Source organism: Gekko japonicus, unplaced genomic scaffold (genome assembly GCF_001447785.1).
Source record: "Gekko japonicus isolate JY-2015 unplaced genomic scaffold, Gekko_japonicus_V1.1 scaffold219, whole genome shotgun sequence".
In the NCBI taxonomy this organism is placed as follows: Eukaryota; Metazoa; Chordata; class Lepidosauria; order Squamata; family Gekkonidae; genus Gekko; species Gekko japonicus.
The window spans coordinates 858,042-883,134 of NW_015165241.1; the positions used below are offsets into that span (position 1 = coordinate 858,042).

The 25,093-nt window shown below is 42.6% G+C and overlaps 1 protein-coding gene across 1 annotated transcript in view; it reads left to right on the plus strand.

Moving 5' to 3' along the window:
- The window catches only part of TNS1 (tensin 1), a 432,414-nt gene that overhangs the window by 163,837 nt on the left and 243,484 nt on the right, over positions 1-25,093 (plus strand). The window contains exon 5 of the mRNA XM_015410026.1: positions 24,068-24,109. Within this exon, the coding sequence (XP_015265512.1) occupies positions 24,068-24,109 (42 nt within the window). The remainder of the gene's footprint in view (positions 1-24,067; positions 24,110-25,093) is intronic.

A 25,093-nucleotide genomic window follows, 5' to 3' on the forward strand; every position in this document is an offset into this window, starting at 1 on the left:
CTCTTTCCCCAAGAGGTGGACCCTTCAGAGTGGCCTTTGCTGGGCCAGTTTCCTTTGGAAGAAAGAAGGCTGTTGTTTTATGTTGTAAGTTTATTTGCAAACATAGAGACACACAATAGTAAAGCCAGCATGAGATTAATCCTGTTTCTGTAAATCCAAATCAGATCTTTGTCAGTCAGATAAAAACTGCTGCTGCTCAGATGTCCTTCCATACTCATTGCCACATAACACAACTGTTCCCCCCCCCCATCTCCTGCACGTGAGTTCCGGGTGCTTGGAGCAGCCACCAGACCTTTATCACCTGTTGCCTTTGTCATTCCAAACCTTAAAGACTTTCGAACTCCCTCCACTAGAAAGTTGAGAACAGCCGCTTCCCACTAAAGGCTTTCTGAATTGGTCTGGTGGGCCTTGATTTATTGATCAGACAGGGAGTGGCAGTATTGCAGAACGTTTATTTACTGTATGTATTTTATTATATTTTAGCAGGATTTTATTTTGCATTTGACTGTTTTCAGTTGACTTACATTTTGCTTTATTCTGCTGTAAATTGCCTTGGGGATTTTATTTAGATGAAAGGTAGTTGATAAATAAACTAGGTTACAGAGAGGGCTGCCTCACAGAAAATGATGTGCCATGTCATTCTGCTTGCGGTAATGGTGCATAGTATGGTTTTGTAATGTTACCGAGTCAAACCATTAGACTGTCAAGGTCGGTATTGTCTACTCCGACTGGCAGTGGCTCTGCAGGGTCTTAGACAGATGTTGTTATGGTTTGCCAGTGTACATTTGAATTAAAAGGGTTTTGTAGCTGATCTCTTGCAAGTTATATTTGGCTTTCATTGATCTGAAAAGAGCCCAGCTCTTGATCCACAAACATTTGTAGAGCTTAAGCTTTTATAAAGTTTGCATTACTTTCCAGCAGTACTATTTATCAAATCTTGATGCAGCAATGTGGAAACATTTTCTGTCATTCTGTTTATGTTTTGTCCTGCCGTATGTCTCCATAGCTGACAACACATCATACAGTTCTTAGCAACTCTTAGATGAAAACCCATCTGTATATGTGAACAGTGGGTACAGGTGAACACTGCTATATTGCGTTAGACCAGCAATTTACCAGTATAGTTTATATATATATAGTTTAGTTATATCTAACCCTAACCTTGTAATCATTCAGTACATTTTGGAATACAGCCTGCTGATTTCATCAGCTTTCTGGTTAGAGATTTTGTTCAGCAGTAGATGAGATGCCTCAACCTACATTCATTCAGAGTTCCATCTGTGCTGTGATGTGAATGAAGGCAACGCCCTGTGGGTGCTAAGGTTTTTTGACTTGTGTGGCTAGCCAATAAAGCCATGCAGTGAGACCATTATTCAGGCAGTAAAGGGTAGAAAAAGTTTTATTTGAATAAGGGACACCATACAGCCAAAAATTCAGATGTCCAGTCAGTAACAGCAGGGATCTGACTTATAAGTCCTGGGTCAGGGCAGACTCAGCTGAGACCAAGGGGATGAGGCAGAATCACTAACCAAAAGTGTGAGTCAAGAGTTCAGTCCAAGGGTCATACACAAGGGAAGCCTGCCGAGGGTCCAAGAAGCAGGATTCAAGCAGGTCCGAGAGGCGTTGTCAAACAGGTCCGGGGTCAAGGCCAAAGGTCCAGGAATAGCAGCCAGAAACAGGTTGGGATGGCATGGAGGCACGTCTCCAGAGAGATAACACTTTGTTCCCACACCTTCTTTCTTTCAGCCCCGTCCTTTTATCAGCCGCTCACAGCTAGGTCTCGTTGCTTGCAGGAGCTCTGTCCATTAACTCCAGGTGTTCCTCTTGATCTGGCAGTCGCTGGGCAGCAAGGCATGTGCTCCACCTCCTCTCGAGGAGCTCCAAGCATGCCCGCCTCCTCCTGCGTTCCCCTGGCTCCGGGGACTGAGGAGGCGAGGCAGCCTGTAAAGTTTCCCCACGATCTTGGATTGTCTCTTCCGTGTTCCCAGTGTTCATGGGGTTGGAGTGCCTGCTGTCTTCATCAACTGGGGCACTAGGACCTGCCTCTGCTGTCTCAGGGTTGTTAGCAGCACCAGCTGGCTGAGCCTCAGAGGTGCTGCCGGGGCTGTTATCGGCATCAGCTGAGTGCTCTTCAGTTAAAGCAGACTGGCCCATGATATTATATGCTTTTCTTGCTCCTCCCAACTTTACATGATTGTTGACATCATTTGCACATGCTCAGTTTAAGTTTCTTTGGCTCAACAATCATTTATCAAGTGTTTGACAAACAAGAGGCTACCTGGCTGCATTTCAGCCTTACAGTGCAGGTGTTCACCTCGTTAAAAATGATGACTGCATCTTTTGGCCAGTTTTCCAGACTTGGTTCACCCTTGAATGAGCTTTTCAGACTGAGTTCATTCTCAGTAGAAAATCTAACTTCCCATTACAAAAATGGTTTCTTTACATTGATACATGTGTATTAAAATACTCTTAAAGCTTAAAAACACTTCTATAAGCTTATTTTTGCATAAAATAGGACAGATAAAGGGTTTAATTCTTTAAAATATCAGTATAATCTTATATTTTAAAGAATTAAATGCTTTATATGTATTATTTTAATGTTTCAAAGTAGCCTATGGCATAACACTTTTATAGATATCTTGAATTCATCTATTATTCTTCATTTTAATCCATCAGAAGATTTTTGCTGAATTTTATAAAGATTTTAAATCTAAATTAAAGTTCCCGTTTTTTGTAAAATATGCTATTTTACCTTTGCCAGTAGGGGTCCTTTTCATATAATACAAGTTTTGCACTTTTAATTAGTTCTTTTAATTATTAGGCACTCTTGTGATTAATGATGTTTGTTCTTTTGCTGGACTCTCAGCACATCTGGTGCTCTTGGTCATTTTCCAACCTTTACTTTGTTAAAATAAGCTTGGTAGTTCCTTATAGCTTATAGCTATGTATTTAGCAAAGCTTTTTATTTAAGAATATAGTCTTGGTAAATATTCAGCTAGCTACTTCTTTTTCTATACCATAAGCTTTCATTCTCAGGTATAAACAAAATATTAAAGTTATATTTTAATTTCTAAAAACACACAGCAAATCAGAAGAGGGGTTACCCTTTTGTTCACCCCAATTAGGCTTTTCTAGCCTTATCTTGATCAATTATTCCTCTTTGAAGCAGAGAGTTTTATCGTAAATCTCCACTAGGACAGGTCATTATTGCCAAATGGTACCATCCTAATTAAAAAGTTGACGAATGTTTCCTAGGACAGAAACACCTGTCCATTGGGAAATTCCTCTTCTGTCAATTAAATTGAATATAAAACACCTGTTTCTACAATTTTGTTTAGTGGTTAACAATTTGCCAGTTTATTTCTGGAAAATTCCTGAAGTCCTTTCCCAGAGGCTCTCTGGAATCACAGCAATAATCAGTAGATGATCATTTGAACTTCTGGGCTTCCTCTACATGAAAATTGAGTTTCTGTGGGAAAAGGCTTCCCTGTACCCTTCAGAGTATGGACAGCTCTGGGCATGATCAGCTTTGAGGTCCAACCAGAGGACATGTTGAATGGTATGTGTCTGGCACTTCAGGTGTTTTGCTTTCTTTTTCAATTAGGAGGCCCACAGAACCTTGATTGGGATTGGGACTGAGACACAGGGGAAAGGGGGTTAAACCCAATCTGCCTGTACCATTTCTCCTACTCTAAACAACTATGTGGTGCTTTTAATTTCTCCCTACTGGATGAACGTGCAGGCCCTGATATAAGTATATAAGTTCTTATATTTTAACCTCAGTTGGGCTCATAGCAGCCAGTGGTGCTCTCTGGGGGCAGGGGAACATCACACCTGGAGTCCACGGGGTCTTGAAACCACCAGCCCAGTCACTGCTTTCTTGCACAGGTTGTTTTATTGGAAGTTGACCAGTCCAAGCACCTGAAGGTGAAGTTAACTTCCCCCACCTCAGGGTTACAATGCATTACAGGGAAGAAGAGCCACAACACTCCGTACTTCTGTATTATTTATGTTTTTATTCTGTATTGTTGTGTTTGTTGTTGGAAGCCCCCCTGAGCGTGCTTTGCGGGGAGGGCGGGGTATAAATCTGACTATAAATAAAAAATAAAACACTGTAACCTGCTTCCTTACCGAGCAACCTCCCTGAACCAACACCACAGCTTCTTTTTGGCTTCTCCTTCCTTCCCCTTCTCCTCCTGGCTGGCTTGGTGTTCTCTGTAGTCTCTCCCTCCCTCCAGCCTCTTCCCCTTTCTCCCTACTTATAGCCCCAGCTCCACTCTCCTCTTCTCTGTCACCCTGCTCCCTAGTGGGCTTCCTCTCTCCATAGCCATGCCCTGTCTTAACCCACCTGGCCTAGGCTCCCTTTCTGCCTCCGCACTGTCTGAGCCTCCCTATGACAGTCTGCCAAAGTTGCTCCGGTGCTGAGGCAACCTTAGCGGCACCCTCCAGGCCCTGCTGCACTCAGGTGAGTCTTGCTGCTGAGCACAGGGGCGTGGTGTGTCCCACCAGGCATGTCATTGCCAGGTAAGCTGCCATGCAGCCTCATCGGGCTGTGTTGGGTCAGGAAAATGGCATGGGAGGTTTAAAATCCGTTCCCCCTATGCTGTTCCTGATCCATATCGGGGTCCCACAGACCATCCATTTAACAGAAGATAAACACTGGGAGATGTGTGTGCAGAACTTGCAGCATCTTGTCTGCTTGGCTCTGTGGCTGCAGGGTGTCCCCTTCATTTAAGCAACTGGAATAGTCCCTTTTGTGAACATCACAGTTCTTGTACCAAATAAGGTGCTGCTTTTGCAGTAGGATGCTGGTTACCTATCAAGTGTGGAATTCTTGCCAGCAATATCACCGTTATCATTAGTTTAACTCAATGCTGCTATCTTTTTAAATATGTTCTGTTTTTATGTTTTTACGGGCCTGCCGTCAGGTTCCCCAGTAAAGGCAATCTCCACAACACACTTATGCAGTGATAATTTTTTGAGACATGCTTACTTTTGGAAACATGTTCTTTGTCAGAACTGAGAAAACGCACAGAAAATTCCCAGTTATAGGTAAAGCAATTAACACCCCACATCTCAAGCATACGTCATCATCCAGCCCCCTACGTCACTATGGCAGCCCTGACAGATATATGGCGCCTTATCTGTTCTAGCATGGCAGAAGAGTCTCCACGGTCAGCTCTCATGGGAACTGGTGCTGGGGCACAGTTTAAGGGAAATGTTTATGGCTGCTACAAGCATTCACACTCAACATCCCATACACTCCCCTTAGGAATTCCCTCCCCCCTATATCATGGCAAGCAGTGAAGTGAACTGCAAAGGGGTGGGGTTGGCTTAGCAATAAAAATGAATATAGTACCAAGATTGATCTTCTTATTTCAAACAATTCCAATCCTTCAGAATCAAAATATTTCAAAGAACTTGATATATTGATGACACAATTTATATGGCAAAACAAGAAACCAAGAATAAAACTCAAATTTATTTATTTAGTCAGATTTTTACCCTGCCCTCCCAGCCGAGGTTGGCTCAGGGCGGCTTACATAAAACAATACATAAATTACAATAAAACGATTAAAACACATTAAAACAGTACTACAACCAGTTGATGACATAAAGTGCTAGCATGATTGTCCTTGGTTGTTGCTATTATTGTTGCTTTAACAATGGCAGCCGTACTCAGTTCTCTCTCCAGATGATCGGCTCTCAGACCTCCTTCAGATAGCATAGAAGCGATTAGCACTGGCACTGTTGTTTAAAATTCCAGGGGCACAGGGCTCTCTATTCTACTGCTATTAGCTATTGATGCTATTTAGCGGTGGTGGCGGCTCCAAAGTCCTGGTGGAAGAGCTCCATTTTACAGGCCCTGTGGAACTGTAAAAGGTCCTGCAGGGCCCTGATCTCTACTGTTATAACAAAACAGCAACCTTTAGGTCACCTATTGAATGTCCTTGACATCATGTGCTGTGTAGATAGGTTAATAGATAGTGCTGGGGAGGAGTCAGCAGTCATGGCACACATTGGCAATAGTGACATTGGGAAATGTAGTCATGTGGTCGTGGAGAAAAAAATCTAGGTTACTAGTCAGAAAGTTAAAAGGCCAGGGCCTCAAAGACAGCATTCTCAGAAGTGCTGACAGTTTCACTTGCGGGGCCAGTTAGACAACCACAGATCAGGGATCTCAATGTGTTGTGCTTGGAAGAAGGATTTAGATTTCTTAGGCACTGGGGAACTTTCTGGGACAATCTGAACCTGTACAAAAGAGATGGGCTTCACTTGAACCAAAAGGAAACCAGGCTGCTGGCATTTAATATCAAAAAGGTGTCATAGCATCTTTTAAACTAACCCCAGGGGGAAAGCTGACAGGAGCTGGGAAGCGTCCCATTCAGGACAAGTCAGTCCAAAGGGATGATTCTGTAAACACTCAGGGTAATATTGATAGGAGTGTAATAGATCTTGGGAGTGAGGGCACAATGGCAACTGAAGGTCATGTGTGGCAACAAAGGGGCTGATGGAGGCAAGGGTTACTGGAGAGGGAAGCACATATGTTATGTCTTAACGTAATAAAGACATGAGTGAGTTTATGCATAGTTCTATATTAAGAGTATTCCAAGGATTGAACTAAAGGGCCAATCAGAAAAGCCTTGTCTTCAGCGGGAACCACTCTCATTGGTTCCAAGCTCCGTGTTCCTATTGGTTGTTATCTGTTTGTTAGGTGTGGTTTTGCCCGTTCAAATAGTATATAAGTCAGCCTTGTTCTATGTAGTCTTGTCTTCTGTTGTTATGAGCAGAATAAAATGAAATCACTTGTTCAAGAAGCTGCCTTGATCTCAGTTCTTAATACTATATGTCAGTGCTAGAAGTCTATGAGCCAAGATGGGGGAGCTGGAGTGCTTGGTGTTCAGTGACAATTTAGATATAGTAGCTGTCATAATCTGTGTAGGACTGGGAGACAAGGCCTAGTGAGGCCTAAGCCCAGGAGAGACCTGTGTGGGAGTGGAAAGCAGACACAGCCTACAATCCCCACAATGCTTAGTGATGGTTGTAACCAATCGGTGCTCAGGGATTGTGTAAGGAGATGTGACTTAAGCTTTGCAAGCCATTGCAAGGCCAGTCCCTGAACCTTACAAGATGCAAAAGAAAGAGCTGGATTTGCCCTAGCATATTGGCTTTTGTATTATAGATCAGCATCATTGACATGGTTAAAAGAATGGATTATATTAGAAAATACAAGATTATTGATCCTAGAGGGACATGAACTTTTATTAGGTTGGCACGCATTTCTTTGGTCTGGAAGAGTGGACACTCATAAATATTTTAAGTAACACTTTATTAGGAATTCCTTATTGAAGGTATGGGAAGAGGTTAAAAGACTTTTTTATACTAAGATACCAAAATGGGTTTCAACACCTGAAGCATTTACAAATCCAAATTTATTTTAAAAAATACACTGATAAGATTTGAAGATTTGTTGGAAAATAAAAATGACCGAAAACCAAAAGAAAATGTTAAAAAACAGGAATGCAACTTAACTTGGTGGGAGAGAGTACAAGTAGAATCAAGATATGCCAAGGATAAGTCAATAGGTTTTAATATAAAAACAATAGAAATTGATAAGATATTGATGTATACTGATGAGAAACTGATTAAGAAATTGTATGTATTAATGCTAGAAAATAAGACACAAGATGAAGTAGTCAAAAATTATATGGTTAAATAGGCACAAAACCTGGGTCATAATATTGATTTGAACCAATGGTCACAGGTTTGGGGGGAAAATGTAAAGATTACTAAAGCAACTTCATATAAAGAAAATATTTATAAAATGTTTTATTGATGGTATATCAGTCCAGATAAATTATCAAAGTTTTATCTGAACTTACCAAATGACTGTTGGAAATGCCAAAAAAAATGATGGTTCTTTTTTCATATGTGGTGGACTTGTGATAAAGTTAAAAAATATTGGTCTTGGATTCATGAAATATTACAAAAAATGTTAAAGAGTACTATGCCTTGTATAGAGAGAGCCAGTTTGGTGTAGTGGTTAAGTGTGCGGACTCTAATCTGGGAGAACTGGGTTTGATTCCCCACTCCTCCACTTGCACCTGGCTGGATGACCTTGGGCAAACCGTAGTTCTGATAAGAGCTGTCCTTGAAAAAAGAGCAGTTTCTGTCAAGAGCTCTCTCAGCCCCACCTACCTCACAGGGTGTCTGTTGTGGGGAGGGGGAGGGAAAGGAGTCTGTAAGCCGCTCTGAGACTCCCTTGGGTAGTGAAGGGCGGGGTATAAATCCAATTTCTTCTCTTCTCTTCTTCTTCTATACCAGAATTGTTTTTATTGAATATATTGCCAGAAAATTGTAAAAAGCAAGGTTCTTATACATGTAGTAACAACTGCAAGAATTCTGTATGCTAAGTATTGGAGAAGAACTGAGCTACCTTCAAGAGAAGAAATCATAAATAAATTACTTGAATCTGTGAAAATGGACAAATTAACCTTAGTGCTGAGAGGGCAAACTGAAGCAAGCTTTGAAAATACATGGTCAAGATTTTACAAATGGGTTGAAGACTATAATAAATAAAATGAAATATATGGATATATAGCTAATCTAGAAGGAAATAAGAACTTTATTGTTAAATATATGCAAAAGATACAAAAATATTTATTTTTAGAAAATAAATAACTAAATATTGTATGAGGTATTTAAACAGACAACTTAATGATGCAACAGAACCCTTCAATTTATGTGTATATGTTCATTTATGTTGTGTTTGTTTCTTAAAAAATAAAAAAGAACATATAAAGACTTAGCAAAAGCTCCAAATTGGTTTGTAACTGTTGTGCATTAAAACCACCCACACGCTGGTCCAGTCACGCTGTGGGGCCCAGTTGGCTCCGCCAAGTCTGACTAAATCAGAGTTTAGCTTTGGAAACCATGTCCTTGGCTCACCCGGAGTGAGGGGCGGGGGGGGGGGAAGGGTCTGCTGGGAGGGCCTGTGCCTTAGCAGCTGTGCGAGGAGTTTGTTTGCAAACAGGGAAACCAAAGACTTTTGACCCCTCTGTCACTTTTAAGAAATATCTGATGGTCAAAATATTTCGCCCAGAAGGTCTCTTCCTGTGCTGGGTTGTTACAGAGAATAAAACACCTGGTGCTCGGGCATAGCTTTTAGTGGCAGGGAGTTTCCGTTCTTGGGTGACAAGCAGAAAGGACGGTTATAGTGAGTTTTATGTACATTTTTATAGCAGCTGGGCTGGTGTGCGTTTGGTTAGCAAGAATAGACAAGGAAAGTAGAAATCTGTATATATGCTGCCCCATGCAGTCTCCTGGAATAGAATCTAATACAGAACCCTGTGTCGTTTGACGAATTTCTGCATGTCGTTTTGAAGCAGAAAACTGTTTAGCCCTCTTAGTTTTGAGGGAAAGCATGCAAATCTTGCCATGACGAGCAACAGTGAGGCCAATAAACCTTTTGTGATCCACCTTGAGCCTTTTTGAGAAAGCCAGACTATAAATGCTGTAAAATAAATAAATAGCCCATAAAACTGCAGAGTCTTGCAGCATCTTAACACCCTGCTGTTGTGGCATACACACTCATGCCACAGTCCACCTCATCGGATTGTCTGTTGTTTTGACTGCAAAAGGCGAAAGCCCCTCAAAAGCGTGGACGTGGTCTGCAGATCTTTACCAGAAGGTAGTGCTGAATTCCAACCCTCAGGGGCAGATTAAGGCTCGCTGGTGCCCTCAGCACTGACCCATCTTGGTGCCCCCCTCCTTTCCACACTGACCCCCAGTCCATTTTAGTTGTTGACCTGTCTGACCAGATATACAATGCAGGTTGCAGCAATACAAAAATTTATTCATATGATAACACCATAGACTGTACAAACTAAGCCAAGCTTGGACTACATAAAGTTGTTTTCACCCTTTTCCCAACTGTGGTGCCCCCTTTGTGCCCTGGTGCCCTAAGCACGTGCTTAGTCTGCTTAATGGTTAATCCGCCCCTGCCAACTGTGCACTGAATCCAGACACTTATAACATTTCTGCTGCCTCCCTGAGTTTGAGCTACCACTTTCTTTAAGACCTTCCCCCAGAGGCAATGTATAGTTTTTCAGACCTATGCTATCCAAATTGATTTTTTGTTTTTGCGGGCGGACTTATGGTGACCCTGTAGGGCTTTCAGGTCAAAGGGTCATTCAGAGGTGGCTTGCTGTTGCCTGCCTCTGCAGAGGAATCCTGAATGATCCTTGGTGTTCTCCCATTGAAGTACATAACCAGGGCCAACCCCACTTAGCTTCTGAGTTCCGACAAGATGGGGCTAGCCTGGGCTTTCCAGGTTCAAGACATGTGGATAGCCCACGAATATTCACTACAACTGTTGCTAATGTGGTGTTGAAGCCTGATCAGATGTAAGTCATGTTCACCTGTGGACAGAACGGAGTGGGTGCAGAGGAGAGCAACGAGGATGATCGGGGGCCTGGAGACCAAGCCTTATAAGGAAAGGCTGAGGCACTTGGGAATGTTTAGTTTGGAGAAGAGGAGGTTAAGGGGGACATGATTGCTCTCTTTACATATTTGAAGGGCTGTCTCTTAGAGGAAGACCGGGAGCTGTTCCTGTTGGCAGCAGAGGACAGGACTCACAATAATGGGTTTAAATTAAGGGTGGGAAGGTACCGGCTGGATATTAGGGAAAACGTCTTTACACTAAGAGTTATACAACAGTGGAATCAGCTGCCTAGGGAGGTGGTGAACTCCCCCTCCCTGGCAATCTTTAAGCAGTGTCTGGAAAAACACTTGTCAGGGGATGCTCTAGGCTGATCCTGCCTTGAGCAGGGGGTTGTTGGACTAGATGGCCTGTATGGCCCCTTCCAGCTCTGTGATTCTCTGATTCTCTGACCTATATCCCGGGATATGGTTCCTTCACAGGATACAATACATCCCAGTGTGGACAGTCAGAGATAAAAAATAGATCCAAGAAACTAAAATGTTGAGTTATCCTCATAACTCAGCTATTCTCAAATTGGTGGTTAATGACCATCCATCCTTTACAGAGTGATCAAGAACACTGTATTACTGAAGTTATTATATCGATGTACAAAGATCTTTAAGAACTACGCTGAATTTCAGGTGAACCTTCTTGTTGTTCCATTTTAGGCTTATTTGGGTAGGTGTGGCCAATGTTATTTCAGAGCTGGAAAATTCCATGGAACATACAAAACCTATTATGTTTTTAAAGTTCTGATCTGGCAACCCTTAAGGTTGTATGCCTCTGTTCTTTGGCTGGCATACCGAGGGTTGGAGTTCTCCAAATGCCCCTGTGATCCTTTGCCAAAAGTTAACTCACTTGCTGGCATCTTCATGGGCTAGTCAGTGATGAACCCTTCTGCGCAGGCAACGAGCCAAGTTTGTGTTTGGAGCTGGAGCTGGTCTCATGGATGTTCTTGCTGTGAACTCTGCCAAGCCACATACACACCCCATGCCTCTTCAAATCCTATTGCTTCTCCCTGGTCACAACAAGGCATTTGGACTCTGCTTGCATGCTCTTGCTGCCAGCTGCTGTGTACGTCTGTTTTTACAAGCAGTCTGGCTCTTGTTATCTCAATACGCAGATTAATCTCTGAGCACACCCTGGCACATCTGGATGGTAAACACAACAGACAGACAGCGTGTCCCCAAGAGGGCTTCCCAGCCTGACCGTGGATTTATCTAAGGAAGGCACCTGCCCTGCTCTTTCGGGGACCGTTACTGTGGGTGTGTCAAGGAAGCTTTGCCAGCCTTTCCTGGAGGCGGAGGTTGTCAGCAGCCGCACCGCTGTGTAGCCAGAGTGTAGCACACTTAGGGCAGTTCCTCAGGCAGGTCGCAATGGTCAATGGGTAAGTATTTATCCTGCCCAGTGAAGCTGGGTGAAGCCCACGTCTTTCCTTCAGACATGCAGGAACCAATCTCCGCAGCTACTGTACTGCCATCAGCAAATGCTGTCTTTCTCTTCTGAGACAGATACTCCCTGCTATTCCAGTCTGTGGTGTTGCCCAACTTTTCAGGTCACAGCTCCTTGCCTGCCTTTCAACTAGAAATGCAGCATGATGTAGTGGTTAGTGGGAGACACACGTTCAAATCCTCACTCTGCCATCCTCATTCTGCCTCACAAGGGCAAAATAGAGGGGGGTGCGGCAGTGCATGCTGCCTGGAGCCCTGTGGAGGAAGCAGGGGATGAAACAGGGTAAATAAATTCTTGTTTCTAATTTGAATGAACTATTCCTCAATGCACAGAGCTGTGAAATGTGCAATTTGTGAGAAAAATATTGGAGTTATATTGTGTCCTGCCCTGACCCAGATGGGCAAGCAGTCTGGTACCTTCATAAAGATGTGGGCTAAAGTACTGTTCAGAGAAGCATGCTAAGATCATTGCATAGGTCTTCATGCAGAATTTTGTCATTCTTACAACAGCTTTATAAAGGAGGCCAGTTTTATTACTCCATCCCCCTCACCCAGTATTGATGAGGGTGATTCCGCACTAGACAAATCCTTCAACCCTGTCCCTGAACTTACATTCTACATTACACTCGTGTTCACCACTGTCATTATCTCAGGGTATTTTTTTTTGTTTCCATATTACATTGAGTAGGGTTGCCAGCCTCCAGGTGGGGCCTGGGGCTCTCCCGCTTTTACAACTGATCTCCAGCTGACAGAGATCAGCTCCCCAGGAGAAAATGGCTGCTTTGGAGGGTGGATTTTATGGCGTTGTACCATGCTGAGGCCCCTCCCCTCCGCAATCCCCACCCTCTCCTGGCTCCACACCCAACGTCCCCAGGTATTTCCCAACACAGACCTGGCAACCTTACATGGAGGACACCCCAGTTTCACCCCACACTTGTCGCGGAATAAATGGATGCTGTTATAACCAGGAATAAATGCAAGGTATTATGTCGCGAGTTGAACTCTGATAAAACCAGGGTTGAGATCCAAGTGCAGAAAGGACCTGAGAGAAAGTGGTTTGCCCCAAGGTTCCCTAGTTTAATTCATGCCTAAGTGTTTGAGACCTGAGTGCCGCAAGACCGAGTGAGCTCCCGTCTCTGGCCCCAGCGCCTGCCAACCTAGCAGTTCGAAAGCAAGAAATTGCAAGTAGATAAATAGGTACCGCTTCAGTGGGAAGGTAACAGCGTTCCATGTGCCTCGGCGTCTAGTCATGCCGGCCACATGACCACGGAAATGTCTCTGGACAGCTCTGGCTCTTCGGCTTGGAAATGGAGATGAGCACTGCGCCTCCCTTTGCCCCGCTTCTATTGGTCAATTTCCCACTCAAAGCTGCACGGCTGCGTTTTGACCCACGGCTTCGCCCGATTTCCCTCACGGTTTTGTGATCCTCAAAAAAACAAAAAAGCTGCGTGTCAAAATGCGGCTGCGCGGCTTCGAGTGGGAAATAGACCAATAGAAGCGGGGCAAAGGGAGGCGCGACTGCAGCGCAGCTCTTGTGTGAAATCGGTCCCATAGTGACATAGTGGCCTGAAGGAAGCATCTGGTCAGCCTCAAGCAAAGATGATGTTTGCTCACTGCTGGCTAGGAGAGGAGCCTCACTGCCTCCAGTAGCACCAGAGCCTTGCTGCTTTTGTTGTTCCACAGCAGTGGAGGATCAGCTTTTACGGCTGACTCGGGAAGTGAGTTGAGCTCCCTTTCTTTTCTGCCTGATGAGAGCTCAGGTTGCCAACTACATTATGTCTGGGACATTTAACATTGTTTTGTGCAAGGAAGCAGCAAGTGAGCTTTTTTTTTTTTTTAACCAAAGCTGTTCTGAAAGAACTGATACAAGCTTATTCATGAGATCTGTACACCGCCCTTTGACATATCCTTGAGATTTTTGTTTGTTTAAGTACTTTTTCTCCTGCTTTTTCTCCCCACTGGGAACTAAGGTAGCATGCTGGGAAACCCCAACATGCAGCACAACTCCAATACCTGGGCTGGTCCTGGATTCACTGGGCCAGCTCACTCAGGGCCACAAGAAGTGGGCCATGGGCTAACAGCCAAGGGCCAAGATCTCTTTGGTTCTTCCCTTCAGCCTGCACCACTGGCCACACCCAGGCCAAATACCCAGGGTAGCCAACTTCCAGGTGGTGGATGGAGATCTCCTGGGATTACAAGTGGATACCCGGTGATGGAGACTAGTTCATCTGGAGAAGAGGGCTCCTTTGGAATATTTTTTTTTAACCAAAGCTGTTCTGAAAGAACTGATACAAGCTTATTCATGAGATCTGTACACCGCCCTTTGACATATCCTTGAGATTTTTGTTTGTTTAAGTGCTTTTTCTCCCCACTGGGAACTAAGGTGGCATGCTGGGAAACCCCAACATGCAGCACAACTCCAATACCTGGGCTGGTCCTGGATTCACTGGGCCAGCTCACTCAGGGCCACAAGAAGTGGGCCATGGGCTAACAGCCAAGGGCCAAGATCTCTTTGGTTCTTCCCTTCAGCCTGCACCACTGGCCACACCCAGGCCAAATACCCAGAGTAGCCAACTTCCAGGTGGTGGATGGAGATCTCCTGGGATTACAAGTGATTACCCGGTGATGGAGACTAGTTCATCTGGAGAAGAGGGCTCCTTTGGAATATGGAGTCTATGACATTGTACCCCACTGAAGTCCATCCTGTCCCCAAACCCCACCCTTCTCAGTCTCTACTCCCAAAATCTCCAGGTATTTCCCAACTTGGAGCTGGAAACCCTATAAACACCTGAAGCAAAGGAGGAGGAAAAGATGCTCAGCCTAAATCCCATTCAACTGGCAAAGTATTCCCAGCCTTTCTCCCCTGTCAGTTACTACCAATTATAACAGTAAAAAAGAAAGAAAAAAGAAAGATAAAACTGCAGTTAACAAAGGAGGATGACTCAATTAGCTGTCTTCAAAAGCCCTTCAGAACAAGATGATCTTAATTGCCATTGTCTGCAGGGAATTAATCCAGAGAGTCTCTCTAGGAATATAGCTGCACAAACTGAGCACCATAACTGAGAAAGCCCTTGGGGCTAATTAATAAGCTTTCAAGAATAGGGCTCTCTGCAAATGTTCTAGATATACACACTGAGAATATTTATGATTTTTTTCTTTCTTTTTCTTTATTTTTATTTTTATAAAGACAAACATCACACAGACAAAACACACAAATACATAAATGTGTGTGTGTGTGGGTTAAGTTATATCATCAAATTACATGCTTAGATACATCATACCACATTTGTTTTCCATGTTCCACCTTATGTTCTTACAAAAATCTTTTGCATATTTTTAAATAGAAGTTTTTGTACTCTATGAAAGGTTATGTGTTTGTATATTTTATCTATTGTATTCTTCAGTCCATTTCAAAATCTAGACCATGTAGTTTCATACATACACAAGCATTTATATAGGTATCTAAATAGTAGGGGATTTCATTACCTCATCAAATTACCTATTTAAATACCCCAGTACTTGTTTTCCAAATTTCACCTTATATTCTTACAATGACCTTTCACATATGTTTCCAAAAATAAAATTTTATACTCTTTCGTTACATTTTCCAATGTTTCAACTCATTTATGTAGTTTTGAACAGCTGGTCCATGGGGTCGCAAAGAGTCGGACTCGACTGTGCGACTGAACAACAACAAATAATAATTATATTATTGAGACCTTTATAAAATCTTGAGGGATTGTGTTTTCTCCCTTATTGTCAGCTTGATCAGCAATAAGTCCTTTTACAGGCTTTGTTTGGAAAGTCAGGAAAGTTGCATTCAAAGTTGAACTCTTTGACAGAAATGAAGATTATTACAAGATAGGGAACTACAAGACCTCTGGTCCAGCCCTCATTCACATGTCATGATTACATAGCATTTAGGAACGTTAATAAAGTACAATTAAAATTGTGAGAATTTTTATCAGTTGATACTCTCTCGAAGGCCATGAGAAGTAGAAACAGCGAAGATTCTCTCTGGCCTTTATGGAGGAGGCTCCCTTTCACATTGTTACAAAAGCGCAGCTGATCTAAGGTTCACACAGGCATGTCTCAATCACTCCTCCCTTAGGAATGTCAGAGGAGGATCCTTGCGAACAGATTGATACATTGCTGGCAGGTACTACAGGAAACTTGGGAACTACAAGTGGGAAGGAAATAGCCAGCACAATGATAATAGCATTCAGCAAAGCAAAGCTATGTACATCAGAGAGCCAAAATCACAAGTAGAATGACCCAATGACCCAGGCAAGGGGGCGATTCTGACACTTATCCAAAAAATTGATGCTTGCATATTCTCTCTTATCCACTGTCATGCCTGCCCTTGACTCAGCCCCAGATCCAGCTCCTGACAGCCTAAGAGGGGAGGATTCCATGCCTTTAAGAGATGAAGAAGCATCAGAATCTGCACCTACTGTAAGTACAGAGGAGGATACACAGCAATCTGAGCCAACTACAGGACGGTTTGCACCTGGGATTGATTGGGCCGTAAGCAGCTCACCACCTGCATCTCCCCCACCTGTAAGCCGGCTTAGGGATAGGAGATGTCAGGATCTGGCTAGCCGACGAAAAGAAGCACGTTCAAGAGGGCGGAGATCCTTGAGCCCTGAGTTTTAACAGCAGCCAGGACCTCGCACAAAGGTGCTAATGGGTTAATGAGCCAGAGCACTATTTAGTATGGCCATGAGCACTTTGTGCTGGCAACCTTGTTCGTAGAACTAGAAGCTCTGCACCTTGATTTCTGTTTGACTCTGTGGACTTTTGGACTCGGCTTGTGTTTGTGGACTTCTGCTCTGGCTCCTGACTCCCAGCTTTGAATCTGACAATGCTCTCGGCTTTGCTATCTGGACTCTGACCTCTGGTAACATTTGACTACGGCTGTGTCTGGTGTTTTGGGACTTCTTTAACGCTCTACTGACTGCTCTCCCGGCTGACCCTCGGACTTGTCTTGTGACCCACCCTCCCAGCCTGACTCCCTGGCTCTACCGTGACATCCACAAAATTTTGGAGCTTTTCTATAGGTTTTCATCCTCTTCTTCATTCTCTGATTTCTCCTCTTAAGTCTTAAAGTCTTAATTTTGTGCCTTTTCCCCTTGTAGATGAGGCAAGTATCTTCTCGTGGTAACCATCTATAATCAATTTTTAATTAGTTCGAAGTTCCATATATTCTTTTTTCTCTCTTTGAGTAGATATTTCATTTGCTGGTTCAATAATTCCATCTCTTTTCATTCTTTCATGGGGTCTCATGTTCAGTTCTTCAGTCAATTTGTCTCTTTTTAGATATGTTTTGTAAGTCATATAAATTGGGTTATAGACTTCATCTGTATCTTCTGTATCAATATGTTCCATAGAAGTAAATGTCATGTCAGTTTGCTCTTCCTTCTGATCCGTGCTCTGCTGTAAGAGTAGATCAAACTTAGGTTGCACATCCTTCATCGCTTTTTCCACAACTGTTCTTACTGCTGTTGTAATTGTTTCCTGTATTAATTGTTTAAAGTCTGTAATCAACAATGTATCTTTGCCTACACCAGCCATTTCCAAAATATTGTGTTAAAAACAGGGAATCTCTCCCATTCTTTGTCGGTACAACCTCTACCGTCACACGGCCTAAACTTACACAGCGGGTTTTATTATGGTTACATTAAAGAAAAACAGGAGCATTCCCAAGTTAATATACAGAGTCTTTCAGATTGCCTTTCAGTAAAAAAACCCCTTACGTTCACGCCACTTCTATATTTGCAAAACAATAACCATTATAGTCATATTAAAGACTGAAACAATTTCAGCCAAGGCCAGCATTCTTATCAATTGTTAACAGTGCAGGGAAGACAGAATATACTTTTATAATTTCAACAAACCAAGACAAAGTATGTTATGAGAGTATAACATATAACAAATTCAAATTAAGTTGCTAATAGTTCTTATTGATTCTTCTTCTTTTTAGTTGTGATACTTATTAAAGTATAATTATTTGTAATCCTTTAAAGGGTCTTCATATAGTTCATATAATTCCTGATAATTTATTTGTAATTCCAAACAGAGGAGCTCTTACTTCCCTGAAAGTCAAAGCCAAATAAGCCCCCGGTCACACGGGCCAAATAACGCAGGGGTGAGGCATGGCTGTTTGCCCCCGGGGCAAAATAAAGCTAGTTAGCCCGATCACACGTTCTCCCGAGTCTTTGCGCTGTGGTAGGAAGCTCGCGATCACACGGCAATGCTGGATCTGGCAAAGAAGCAGCATGGCAAGCGTTCTGTGTTTGTGCACATGTGCAGTTCCGCGGAGCAGCACTGCTTCCAGTTTAGTGTTCATGCGCATGCGCTTAGGAAAACCATCTGGTTTGCGACGGGACTTGGACGGGCGCCGGAAGCCACGGGATACTAGTGCTCCCGCGATTAGACGCCCGCCCCTGCCGCGCGTTTTCTGGATACTACTGCACTTTCTGAGGTTTTTTTTTTTTACTGCACATCTTCGGCAGGATGCCACAGGTTGGCTACAGGTGCGCTATGCTTCCCAGATGTTGCAGTGTGATCGTGCACCGAAAATCCGCCTACCATTTGTGCCTTTAGCATGGCAAATCCTCCATCTGAACAGGGCCTAAGATGAATATTTCCAAAATTTTGTACTCCACTATACAATATTGAAAGATTGATGTTTTTATTTGACAGTTTTGTTCTCAGATCACAACCTTCTCTTCTTCTGTCCAAGCCATTTTAGAGAACACTTTCAGATTTTTTCTTAGCCGGCTGAAGAAAGTGGGGGGGGGAGGGAAGAAATTCTTCACCCCATCTAATCCTTTGTGTTTTTAATAGACTGAAAAGGGGGCTTGATCAGTGGGGAGTCTCTGATGTTGTCGTTTATACATTTACTCACGGTGTTGAAGTTTTTAAGCAGTTCGGTTGAAGTTTTCTGTTTCTCCCCATCGCTTGGGTGGTCACAGCTTCGCTCTCATGCCTGGCACGGGTGCTCTCGATCAGTTCTTGCTTTGGGGTGATCAAAGGATTCCCACCTGCTTGCTGCCACTTGCGGGGAGTCCTGATCGAGCCCCCTGCACTGTGTTCCTCTTCAGGGAGCTCAGTGGAGTTCGGGAGCTCCCGAACTCTAAAAAACTGTCAATCCAGCCAGCACACGGGAGAGCTTCCCGGTGTTGACTGTTCTCGCAGCGCCGGCCCCCTCAACCCTGAGAATATTTATGATTGTTTGGCCAAACATTGTGATTCAAGGAACTGGCTTCTGTGACCACTCCTATTTTTTTGTGTTACATTCTGCCCCATGCCAACCTTCAATCCCAAATTTTGGATACATAAAAATGTGGGTTTTGCTTGAGGTCCTTTTTTGTAAAAATTGCAATTGCGGTGGCTATGATGAAAGTAATTTATGTTGCTGCTCAGCTGTATGCATGGTGCAAGAATGGCAAAATGCTGTTTCTATAAGTCTTGCTATGAGCTGTGAGAGCAGGAGTAGATTGGCCATAATGGTCACTGGGACTTCTCCTGGTGGACCAATGCCTTCCCCCTTCATATGAGCTGGTTCAGCCTAGTGGAAGAAGGGTCGTGACCAACCCACCTCAGCCCATATGGGTTAGAGAGGTAGTGCCCGGTCCCCCACTTCACATGGAAAGAGGCACCAAGCTGACTGAGTAGGCAGGTTGCTCCTTCCTCCAACCCATCTTTGGGAATTGACATCAGGAATTTGCCCAGGAGGAGGCTTTTCCAGAACTGTTTTTTATTCCCAGTTTGTCCCATGTGAATGGCAAGCAACTATGAACATGATTCCATGTCACAGACTAGTGATGTAGGTGGGGACAATACCTATATTACTTTTGAGTTACCTTAGGTCAAGCTTTTTCAGGGTAATAGAAACCACAAGCCATAGAAGGCACTTGAACACATGAAACTACTTTTTACAGACAGTCAGGCTCATTCAGGTTCATCCAACTCAATTCTGCCTCCTCTGACTAACAATAGCTCTGCTGCTTCCATCAACATTTGCAGATCATAGTCAACCTTACAAGAAACCCCAAAAAGAACCAGATGGGCCATGAATTTATGGCTCTTAAAAACTCAAGATTTATAGTGGATATTCACCCTGATATCTCTATAGATATAGTGTGGGACGCCTTGCAAGAGGCTGGCTCATCAGACAAGATGCATGGGTGAGGCAACAAAGAAAACAAATTATGCAGATTGAAGAGCAAATTAAAAAGGAAGAAGAAAAGCTGAAGACAGAACCCTCGATAGAGCAAACAAGGATTAAGATTAAAAATCTCCATCACCAATTTAAATGCCGTTTGACAGAAGAAATTGCAAAAAAAATTATGTATGCAAAACAAAATTATTTTGAAAATGCAAATAAACCTACAAGATGGTTAGCATACAAAATAAGAAAGGAATCAGAGAAGAAACATATAAAGATCCTGAAGAGTGAAATAGGAGAAGAAAAAAGTACCCTTAAGGAATTAAAGAAGATTATTGAGAGCTTTTAGAAAAACCTTTATCAGAAGGGAATTGCCAACCAGGATCAGATTAGAGAATTTTTAAAGAAATATAATACAAAAGAGTTTACAGAGAATCAAAGGAAAATTTTAAATTAATCAATTTCTTTTGCTGAATTAATGGAAGCAATTAAAAACCAGAAGAAAAAGAAAACTCCGGACCCGGATTGATTACCAGCAGATTTTTACCAAACATTTGAAGATGAAATTGCATTACCATTAAAACATACTATACAGAATATTATTGAACAGAAGAAAATTCCAGAGTCATGCAATCAAGCATTGATTACTTTAATACATAAACCTGATACAGATGAGAAAGAAATTAGAAATTATAGGCCAATTTCACTCTTTAATGTTGATTACAAGATATTTGCATCTATTTTGGCTATAGATTGAAGACAAACAATGCATCAAGATCAAACAGGATTTTTACCCAAAAGACAGATGAGAAATAATGTGAGAACCATTTTGAATGTATTAGAATATTTTGAAGTACATCCAGAAAAACAAATGGCATTGGTATTTCTTGATGCAGAGAAGGCCTTTGACAACCCTAGGGCGCGATCACACGCAGAATTAGCTGCGCCATAGGCATGAATGCTGGGCAGATTTTAAGGGTGCGATCAAACGCCAACATCTGCCAAGCATTCCGCTCCTGTCGGCAATCCATTTTGCTCCGCTGCAGAAGCGGAGTAAAAAGACACCGGGGGAAACCCAGTAGCAAACGGGTTTGCTACAGGCTAGGAATGGACTTTCCCAAGTGTGATCGCACCAGCGCGCTTCCATGGCGTCGGGATGGTCTGATCGGGCCATCCCGACTCCATGTCATTGTTCCCCCCCCTTCGGTATGTGCATCATCCCACACTGCATAGGGAGCACTTGGTGCAGAGTTGTGAATCACTGACCCCTCATTGAAGCACACCGGAAATATGGGGCAACCCCCCCGACTCCCCCGTGGTTGCATCTGATCACGCAGTGGCGCCCCCCCCCCCTGCAGCTCCCAGGGACTGTGTGACAAATGCAGGTCAAATTCCTGCAGAGCAAATAGTCTCACCCCACACACACACATTATCTTGCACATGTGAACACTGCCAAGTTGGTCTTTTATGCTAGAACAGTTATTAACTTGGCTTTATGGCGAAAACTTTTATACAATGGTGAGAGCAATTTACATGAAACAATATGCTAAAGTTATGATAAATGGGGACTTCTCACAAAATATTGAAATTCAAAAGTGAACTAGACAAGGTTGCCCATTATCTCTGTTATTATTTAATTTTGCTCTTGAAATGTTGAATGATATAGTAAGAGAAAACATTCAGATTAAAGGATTTAAAATCCAAGGAGAAAAGTACAAATTACAAGCATTTGCAGATGACTTGGTATTCATCCTGGAAGAACCACAATAATCTATTATTCAACTTTTGAATTCCCTAAAAGAATATGGACAGTCAACCAAATTGAGAATTAATTTCAAGGAGACAAAAATATTAACAAAAAACTGCACTAAAGAACAGATACAACAATTACAAGACAGCTCTGGTATTGAGGTCTGGAAGAAAATAAAATATCTAGGGATAACTTTAACCAGTAGGTGCAGCTCATTGTTAAAAGATTATTACATGAAACTCTTGACTGTAATTAAAAAGATTTGGAAAACTGGAAACATCTACAACTATCTTCTATGGGAAGAATGGCTATTGTAAAGATGAATGTGCTACCTAGACTTCTTTTTCTATTTCGAACAATTCCAAATTTAAAAAACCAACAGTATTTTAAGGAAATAAATAAACTGACATGGCAATTTATTTGGCAAGGTAAAAGACCCAGAATAAATTTGAAAGTATTACAGGATACAAAGGAAAGAGGAGGCTTCGCAGTACCAGATTGGTATCTCTATTACAATGCAGCAGCCCTGACATAGATGAAAGAATGGATCACATTGGAAAACCCAAGATTGTTAAAGTTAGAAGGTCATGATTTGAAACTAGGTTGGCACGCCTTTGTATGGTATGGAAAAACAGTATACACAAATGCTTTATACAACACATGTTAAGAGCACCAATGTTGAAGATATGGGGAGAGGTTAAAAATATGTTTTATACAAAAATACCTAAATGGGTTTTACCACTGGAGGCCTTTATAAATCCCACCTTATTTACTAAAGATCAACTATGGAGATATGAAGATCATTTAGACAAGAAAAATAAGCTCGCAAGAAATTCTCCAAAGACAGGGTATTTATAACTGGTAGGAAAGGGCGCAACTTGACTCTAGATATGGAAAGAATAAATAAGCTGGTTTTTATTATGAGAAGTGGATAAAACCGTGTCGTATATAGATTAAAAATATATAAAGTCATTTTATACTTTGTTAATAGATATGAAAATGTAAGGTGAAATAGTGAAATCTTCAATGATTAGATGGGCACAAAATATAGGACATAACGAAAACTTCCGGTCTGTGGCTCGGCGATGGCGGTCACCCTCCTCTACCGCTGGGGAGGCGACCTGCGCACCAGTGGTCTGGAAGGGTGCCACCTCAAGTGACACCCCCAGGTGAGCCTTAGTAAAAGGCTCCAAGCCGGGGGCGCTGGGGGGGTTCCATCAAAAGAAGAAATAATCTATAAAATACTTGAAATAGTGAAAATGGACAAACTAACTTTACAGTTGCAAGATAAAAAAGAAGAAGTCTTTGAGAAGAACTGGTCAAGACTTTAAAAATGGATTGAGGAATATCTCAGAAGATGTACAACATAACTATTAAAATATAAGCTCTATACTTTAAATGGTTAGATTGGTTTAGGTGCATAAAATAATTATTCTATCTATGTAACATTTAAACAGTTATAGTGAGTACATGTTCCATCTTTGTTGTGTGTTAGTTTCTCTTTGTTTGTAGCTGACGTCTTTCTCTTTTTCGTATGTAGAAAACTAATAAAATATTTTTTAAAAATAGCTCTGCTGCCAGAGACACTGAAATCTTTCCCAGCCCTGCAACATAGGCTCCTTTTAGCTGAGCATGGCAGTGATTGGATCTAGGTGCTACTTCCATGCAAATCCAATAAGCCAGTACCACTGGAAACTTTGATCTGCCAGGGCTGTTTCTCCCTACTAAACTAGGTCTGCACAACTTGGGCTACGTAGGCAGATTATGACTCTCTCCTAACTATTTTCATCTATCATGCCACTAGGGCGGTGTCAGAAACCCTGGGCTAGGTGGAAGGAATACCTGCACTGCAGTTCTTGTCCACACCAGTGTCGTTCCAGTTTATAGGAAAAGTAATAGTGGTGTTGTTGGGATGAGTCAGGACTTCTCACATTAGCCCAGTGGTATGGGAAAGAGCAGTGCTGCAGTGATTTGAATGATGCACCCCTGGTCTATAAATTAAGTTTGTTTTTCCATTAAAACTTCCATGATGAGGAATTTGGCCCAACTTCCAAGGATTCCAGACCCCTTGAGCCTCTTTCTTCAGTTGATGGGGAGAAGCTGTGATGTGTGAAAGATTTCCTGGGAACATTAAATTTTGTACTAACAAATAAGGGGAGGAAACTTTGGTCTGAGGATTAACACACTCTCTTGTCTCTCTCTTCCCGCAGCCATCCACTGAAGAGAGTCCTGCAAAGCATGTAGATACCCCGGTAAGTGATATGACTCAGCTCTGTTACACTGAAGTCTCTTTAGGAGGATGAATGCCCCAATGGAGCCTCAGTATGGCCTGGCTGTGCTCCTTTCTTTGGCTCCTTATCCTGTAGTTTCTCCACTACTTCTCAGTCTTCTCCTCCATAACCTGAACCAAACTCGAGGCTCCCAAAACCAGCTATTGTAGTCTCCCGGGGTGACCTATGAATGCTTTAGGCAATTCAGCAATATCATTCTGTCTTCCTTGCAAGCAGGGGATTGCTCCGGCCTCAGTATCATAATGTGACCACTCCTTCTGCAGTCAAGAGACAAGGGCTCTTTTTGTAGCAGGAACGCCCCCGAAGTAGCCAATCCTCCAAGAGCTTACAGAGCTCTTCTTACAGGGGCTACTGTAAACTCTCAGAGGATTGGCTACATCAGGGGTGTGTCGCCTAATATGCAAAGGAGTCCCTGCCAATGTGAGCCATGCCCAGTTTCAAAGTGTTTGTCTCCCCTGTGCATAGCAGATTCATTTTAGATGACCATATTTATGTGTTGTAATCAATACAAAGTTGATTGCCTGGTGAGCAGGAGTTTTTGGAATTGATCTTGTTGAGGTGTGGTCTGTTTATTTGCTGAACTAGTCATAACACTACTTCAGTGCACTCAAATGGAATATGATGTACAACTTCCTATGATGCATACACTGATAAGAGCTGTGATTGATAATGCCAGTAGTAGACACATGGCATAAGGAGAAGTAATTGGCATCTGCCTGTGCCTTTCACACTTCGGAAATTGCTGATTACCAAACAGCAGGTATGTTCAGTAGCAAGACCATATCAAAGTATGCAGAAACATGCACAGAAAGAGACAGACTGAAAGGACCTGGGTAGTATATCCCAGAAAGGGAAAGAAAATTAAAAAGAACATAATGAAAATTCTGGAACAACTAAACAATATTAAGAAATGTCAAAAAGCAACTTTTCTTCTTGTTACACACT